Raw genomic sequence first — 8264 nt, 5'->3', positions numbered from 1 at the left:
CCTTCTGATTTCGCAACTGATGTTTCTGGTGTTAGCTATTTCATTTACTGTTTTGTTCGATGTTTTACTTTGCCATCTTATTTTTAGGATCTTTCTTAGGCATTGGTGTTCTACAGTATTTAGTTTCTTTTCTTCAATGTTTGTTAATTTCCATGTTTCGCATCCATACAATAATACAGGTCTTACTAATGATTTATATAGGTGTATTTTTGTTTTTCGGCCAATTCCTCTTGCATACCATATATTTCTTAGGCGATGGAATGTCCCTCTTGCTTTCTGTATTCTGTTTTTGATGTCACAACTGCCTCCTCCCTCTTTGTCCATGACTGCTCCCAGGTATGTGAATTTGTCTACATCTTCTATTTTCTGATCGTATAACGTTATCAACTCTTTATTCTTTGTTTGCTGGGATCTCAGAGTTTTACATTTTTTGGGGTTAAGTTTCATTCCAATTCTTTCAGCTTCAGTTGTTAATTTCTGTGTTTTTTCATCAAGGTCGCTAAATTTTGAGGAAAGAGGTGCGATGTCATCAGCAAAGTCAAGATCTTCTAGAACAGTATTAAAGTTCCATCGTATCCCTCTTGCTTTGTCTGCAGTTGTTTTCCGCATGATCCAGTCTATGACTAGAAGGAAAAGAAAACCTGACATTACGCATCCCTGTTTCACTCCTGATTTTATCTCAAACCATTCTGATGTTTCTCCCTGATCTATGACAGAACACTTAAATCCTTTATATATCTCCTTTATGGTTCTTATTATCTTGTCTGGTATTCCATAGCTCTTCATGATATACCATAGACTCTCGGTGGACAGAGTCAAATGCTTTTTCGAAGTCTATAAAAAGTATTATTAAAGCTGCCCTCCATTCATTTGTTTGCTCAAGTATGTTTCTAAGGATAAAAATCTGTTCAGTTGTTCCTCTTTTTGGTCTAAATCCTGCCTGCTCATTCCTCAATCTCTTGTCTATTCCTTCCTTTATTCTTTCTATTAACATTCTGCAGAAAACTTTACTGAAAACAGGTAAAAGAGTCACTCCCCTCCAGTTGTTACAATCTGTCATATCTCCCTTCTTAAAGATTTTACAAATCAATCCCTTTCTCCAGTCTGATGGCCAATTTTCTTCTTCCCATAGGCTGTTAAATATTTCTGCCATTTTCTCTGCTGTAAGGTCGATGTCTGCCTTTATAAGCTCTGGTGTTACACTGTCTATTCCTGCTGACTTCCCATTTTGTGTCTTCTTTAGTGCTCTTTTAACTTCAGCTACTGTCCATTCTCCTAGATCGATCTCCTCTATTATAATTTCTGCCATATCTACATCTTCCTCTGAAATTGGATGAAGAGGATCTTGCCTATTTAAAACTTCACTAAAATGTTCTACCCATCTATTCAATATATCATTTCTTTCACTTTTCAGTTCTCCTTCTTTACTTTTTACTCCTGTGTGTTGCCTCTTTCTTTCACCTGTTAGTATTTTAGTGATGTTATAAAGCTCTTTGCTTCTGCCATTTTCTGCTGCTTTTTCTGCATCTTCAGCCATCATATTGTACCACTTCCTTTTATCCTCTCTGGCACTTTTCTTAACCCCTTTATTTTTCTGCTTGTATTCTTCACTGAGTCTCACTTTTAATCTTTCCGATCTTGTTCCTTCTAATCTTTTTTTAATTTCTTTTCTTTCATCAACCATTTTCCATGTATTGTTGGTTATCCATGGTTTACTGATCTTTTTACTGCTCCCCAATACCTGTTTAGCTGCCTCAGTGTATATCTCTACTGCACCTTCATATTTCAACACTGGATCTTCGATGTTACCTTCTTCTAGTACTTGAAATCTGTTTCTCACTTCAATATTGTACTTTTTCCTTACATCCATATTTTTTAGCTTGTTTAGGTCATATCTCTCTCTTTTGCATTTGTTCTTGTCACCTTTATTTCTTGCCAGTTTGAGTCTGATCTTAGACCTTACTAAGTAGTGGTCAGTATACACATCTGCTCCTCTCATTACTCTTGTATCCAATACTGATGTCCTCATGTCCCCTCGTACCATTATATGATCTATTTGGTTTGTTGTTTTGCAATCAGGGGATTTCCATGTTACTTTATGTATTTCCTTATGTGGGAAAATGGAGCCTGTTATGATGAGGCCGTTGATTTCTTCACCGGGCGCTTTTTCTTCACCCGGGCGCTCCTGGGCACTTTTTAGTAGGACCCTGTTAGAGAAGGCGATAAATGCTTACTGTAATGTTTACCATAGTAACAAAAATTTTAAAATTACGAGGTGTTTTATTTAAAAAACACCATTTGCATAAGTTTTCAATTTATCTATTACATAGTTATTAAGCAGAACAATTAGATATCAAGTCGACGACATGGGTATCCATCAAGGTGCAAGTTAAATGTAGAAAATGCATAACCTCCGATATATTTTTTAACGCGGACGGAGAACGTATGATACGGTGCTTTTTGTCCGAGATTTGCTTTTTGTCCGATTATTTTGCTTTTTGTCCGATACTTTTGCTTTTTTTCCGTTGCTTTTTGTCCGTTTTGCTTTTTGTCCGATAATTTTGCTTTTTGTCCGATACTTTTGCTTTTTGTCCGTTGCTTTTTGTCCGTTTTGCTTTTTGTCCGATAATTTTGCTTTTTGTCCGACACTTTTGCTTTTTGTCCGTTGCTTTTTGTCCGTTTTGCTTTTTAGCTCACCTGGACCATAGGACTAAGTGAGCTTTTCTCATTTTCTCATTATTCGTCGTCGTCATTAATTTTTACAAAAATCTTCTCTTCTGAAACTACTGGCAAAATTAAAGCAAACATGGCCAAAATCATCCTTAGGGTATTTAGTTTCAAAAAAGTATCCGATGACCCCGCCCAATAATTAAGATGGCCGCAATGTCTAAAAGAAGAGCATCGCATAAAATGTAGATTTTGGCTTATATATCTGAAACAAAACCATAGAGACAATCTAACAAGGGATAAGAACATTTCGCCTCATAAAATAATGTGGACCAGTCAGAACTTTTCATGTGGGACAATATGAGCTCTTAATTAAAAAAAAAGTGGGACAATCGGGAATAAGCCCTACAGACTTGAGAGCAATTTTAAAATAAACACTGTTGATGTATCTCTTTTAAATTTTCTATTAAAAAGTGTTTTACATTTACGAATGCACTATATTGTATCTGTATCTAAAATATTAAACGCATTTATTTCGTGATAGAAATTAAGTAAATGCTTAAGTAACCATTTTATTACTTTTCCCCCTCTTTTCGAGTTTGTCAAACAAAAATAAACTACTTTGTTGAAAATGCTGTTGTGTTAACCAAAGTTTCCTTAATCTTATTACTTAAATAACCTCGAAATTCCTCGTCATTTGGATATAGTTGCTAAATAATTCCGAAATGTATGGATTAATACAGTTTATCTAAATAAATAGCTACACATGTATTACGTAAACTTTGTGATAGTGTTCCAAAAATGAAGTTTGTTTGTTTGTTATATTTGTAATATTTAAGAAAAATAAAGTTGTTGGAAATATGACGAAAATATTACCAGACTTAAAAAAGTTTTTTTTTAACTGAAATGTTGCAAAATATTTTGGAGCGACTGTCAATCGGCCATTCGCATATAAGTGCAAATGGTGACTATATATTATTAGCGGGAAGAAGAAACTGTGCGTTTAAGCAATAACATGTCGTAAATGTGTGCACTTCCACATGTAGCAAACGCCGACACCATTTAACATAATGATAAAACTATTCAAACGAGAAAACCATTGATTTACAAAACAATATACGACAAACAAATACAGAAACAAACAACAACTATTGAATTACAGATTATAACTCCGTTCCTGACTTATTCGTATGATTATCATATATAATATTTAGCGCGGTTAAACATCAATTTAGAATTTCAATAACGAAACCATCACTCAAGGATTATTTGATTTGATAAATTTCTAAACTATTCTAAAGTTTCGAACATATAAAAAAGAAGATGTGGTATGATTGCCAATGAGACAACTATCCACAAAAGACCAAAATGACACAAACATTAACAACTATAGGTCACCGTACGACCTTCAACAATGAGCAAAGCCCATACCGCATAGTCAGCTATACAGGCCCCGATAAGACAATGTAAAACAATTCAAACGAGAAAACAAACGGCCTTATTTAAGTAAAAAAATGAACGAAAAACAAATATGTAACACATAAACAAACGACAACCACTGAATTACAGGCTCCTGACTTGGGACAGGCACAGATTTAAATAATGTGCCGGAGTTAAACATATTAGCGGGATCCCAACCCTCCCCCTAACCTGGGACAGTGGTATAACAGTACAACATAAGAACGAACTATAAAAATCAGTTGAAAAAGGCTTAACTCATCAGATAGACACAAATACAAGTGGACGTGGCCGGGTACTTATACATCCCGACACAAAAAGTCACAATGAACAGATCTGAGAGTACTCGCAGTTATCTGACAGCTATTTCAAATCCACTAACAACTAATAAAAAGTCATGCCTCTGAGACTTAACGTTCGTTTAAGTCTTTGAATATCCCATGTATTCTACAAATTGGTGTACGTACACCATTGCTCACACGTTTGAGGATGACAGACTAACTTACGACCAGAATGAATAAGAATTAGTCTATATAACAAGATCTAAAATATTTCTTGTGTAAAAGACTTTAACCTCGCCACATTATTTATGTATGTGCCTGTACCAAGTCAGGAGCCTGTATATTCAGTGGTTGTCGTTTGTTTATGTGTTACATATTTGTTTTTTCATTTATTTTTTTGACATAAATAAGGCTGTTAGTTTTCTCGTTTGAATTGTTTTACATTGTCTTATCGGGGCCTTTTATAGCTGACTATGCTGTCTGGGCTTTCCTCATTGTTGAAGGCCGTACGGTGACCTAATGCTGTTAATGTCTGTGTCATTTTGGTCTTTTGTGGATAGTTGTCTCATAAATTTGCAATAATACCACATCTTCTTTTTTATAAGAATGCCAACTCCTTACACGTACAATTATTACTTCATTTTCTTTTTTTCACTCATCTAATTATTATATCTATTTTAATTCAATATTGTATCCATATAAATGTATATGAACGCTTACATATATATAATTATTGCGATATCATATATAAGAGAGAGGCAAAGTGTACCAAAGGATAATCACACTAAAAAGGGTTGAAACAAACCAACAAAGCCGCAGCTGAATGAAAAACAACAAGATACACAACAGTCCACAAAACAAATGGTCCGAGAACACAATTAATTCGTAGTGCATTTCTTTTAGAACATAAATGAAAATCAAAAAAATCCCACCTGCGCTTTCTCAATGAAACTTTTACAGTGTGTTGTACTAATTTTGGGACAAATTATATCAAAATTATAGAAAAATTCATCGCGTCTAACTCAAAATATGGACAATTTTGTGTTTAGGGTGTCTTGAAATCTTTTGACAGCTTCCGAAGTGCTAATTTTTAACCTTTTTCAGCTGGACCAAATCACTACTTTCCTGTAAAATTCTGGACCCAAATTTTTTTACAGTGTAATTTCTCCCTCCCCCCCTACTTACAATGTGAGGCATTAAACAAGGAGAAATAAATTTGGAAGGGGTATAAAAATTATTGGCAAGTAACCCACTGTTATCACTAGGGACTAATAACGAAAATCAAGGGACGACAATTGTGGTCTCGGACGAAATCATTGAAATTTAAAATCTGAGCAACAAGAACCAATGCAACTGTGATGATGTATGGTTAACTGGAAGAGTAAGATAATCCTGCTCCGTCCATTAAGTTTTAAAAAGTCATGTATTAAACTCAAACTCTCGAACACGTTGTCTTGGAAGATCTTTATTCCAAGGGGGTCCTTAATAGTTGCTTTTTGGTAATCCTATAAGGAGTTTATAATTTAACTCCTTGCGAACACTTTCATAAGGAACGAAAATTCCCATCTTCATCTTTTTGAAAAGATTGCAAATATTGTTTAAATTAAATAGGGTATCCCATTTCAAACCCAGCGTCTCGGAAAATCTCATTTTAGGGCACTAGACAATGATTAAATGTAGTCATTCGATAATAATACATGGATTTCTCGCGAAAACATCGTTAAGGCGAAATTTAAAGTTTGTCTTGGCTGATTGAAGAAATTTCACAATAAAAACTGAAACGCAAAAACGCAAAAACGCATAAAGATGTTTATTCAGGACAATAACTTATATAAAACAACAGCAGAAATAAATATAATGTATCACCAATGGAGGTTGTAAAATACTGTAGGTGATACTTAAACGTAATGTTCTATTTATTTTTTTGTCGTTAAGGGGACTGGAGGGTATTAATCCATTATTTTTTAAATATACATGTAGGATTTTGCTTGTTTTTCTATAGATGAACTTTTATCATATACTAAATAGAAAAATCAAATAAAAACATGGGGTTATCGTTCACTTAAGCTCACAATCTGCCCTCGAAAGAAGCAACCATTTTTGTTAAGGTACTTTTTTTAAGTTGAACTAATAGGAGAAATAGAGAGATATATATATCGAAATAAAAAAAGAACTAAATTACAGAAATCGATTTAATTTTACAACTGTTTAGTTTACGTAAAGCATATTTGAAAAATATCTATAGGTCACCGATGAGTTGAAAAAGACATTTTAATTCTAATGCCAAAACAAAATGTCATTATTGCACTAAAGGGAGACAATTTGGAGCTTTTACAGTGATATAAACATTTGAAAAATAAATCTGAGGCCAAAATCATTCGATTTTTTGGGTTGATTTTTGAGCCAATTCATAAAGTTATAACTAATAGTGTAATAAATAAAATTTGTAATGAAAACAAAAATGATAAAATTTTTGCTGAAATTACCCTCGAGCCTCCGAAAGAGCAAGTATTGCACAAAAAAAAAGGAATCATCCTTTAACGGAAACAACTCTTAAAATCATCGGCTATTCGTCGATGACTCAAGGCTATTTATTTCTGAAATCTAAATTTTGTTTTGCTGTTCTGAGTGTTCAAGATGTTACATGCAGCTAAAATATTGGTAAAACATTTGAAAAAATACTGATCTGTATAAAATTTACACAATAGTAAACCAGACACAAGTTGGTTCCTTTATTTTTCAAAATTTGAATATCGAAAAAGGAAAAAGGAAAAAGGAACCAACTTGTGTCTGGTCAAAAAGTAAACGAATGAAAGCCACTGGAATGCAGTCCAGTACTCGGATAAATAAGCACATTTAAACAAGAGTGCGCACACTGAAATGTCTCGCCTACTTTACTCATCATTAATATTATGTTGATAGCCCTAAGTATAAAGATTTATTACAACTGCCACATAAACTTAATATTAACCAAGATAGCTAAACAAAGACCAAATGAATTATGAAAATGAGGTAAAGGTCAGACGAACCATACCAGGCAGACATGAACAGCTAACAATTCTTCGATACAACAAATATACTTGACCTATTACTTATAGTTTAAGAAAAACAGACCAAAACACAAAAACTTAACACTGTGCAATGAACCGTGAAATTGAGGTCATGGTCAAATAAAACCTGGGAGACTTATATATAGATCATAAGATATTTTCATGCACCAAATATAGTGACCTTTGGCATATAATATTAGATAAAAAGACCAAAACTCAAAAACTGAACTTTGACCACTGAACCATGAAAATGAGGTAAAGGTCAGATGATATCTTCCCGCTAGACATGTACACCTTACAATCATTCCATTCAACAAATATTGTAGACTCATTGCATAAAGTATGAGAAAAACAGACCAAGACAGAAAAATTTAACTATAACCACTGAACCGTGAAAATGAGGTCAAGGTCAGATGACACCTGCCAGTTGGACATGTACACCTTACAGTCCTTCCATACACCGAATATACTAGCCCTGTTGCTTATAGTATCTGAGATGTGGACTTGACCACCAAAACTTATTCTAACCTTTGTTCACTGATCCACGAAATGAAGTCGAGGTCAAGTGAAAACTGTCTGACGGGCATAAGTACCTTGCAAGGTACGCACATACCAAATATAGTTATCCTATTACTTATAATAAGAGAGAATTCAACATTACAAAAATTCTGAACTTTTTTTTCAAGTGATCACTGAACCATGAAAATGAGGTCAAGGACATTGAACATGTGACTGACAGAAACTTCGTAACATGAGGCATCTATATACAGAGTATGAAGCATCCAATTCTTCCACCTTCTAAAATATT

The 8264-nt window shown here is 34.0% G+C and overlaps 1 protein-coding gene across 1 annotated transcript; it reads right to left on the bottom strand.

Annotated features, from left to right (window-relative positions):
* Positions 1–730: 730 nt before the first annotated feature.
* On the bottom strand, positions 731–2044 carry LOC143070989 (uncharacterized). Its single transcript, XM_076245084.1, has one exon. It carries the CDS (start codon positions 2042–2044, stop codon positions 731–733), a length of 1314 nt encoding a protein of 437 aa, XP_076101199.1.
* Positions 2045–8264: the final 6220 nt, after the last annotated feature.

The sequence above is a fragment of the Mytilus galloprovincialis genome, chromosome 4 (assembly GCF_965363235.1).
Source record: "Mytilus galloprovincialis chromosome 4, xbMytGall1.hap1.1, whole genome shotgun sequence".
NCBI lineage: Eukaryota > Metazoa > Mollusca > Bivalvia > Mytilida > Mytilidae > Mytilus > Mytilus galloprovincialis.
This window is presented reverse-complemented; position numbering and strand designations above follow the sequence as displayed.

Coding starts and splice junctions, on each gene's coding strand:
- LOC143070989 (XM_076245084.1), bottom strand. CDS start 2,044: ATGGTACGAGGGGACATGAGGACATCAGTATTGGATACAAGAGTAATG.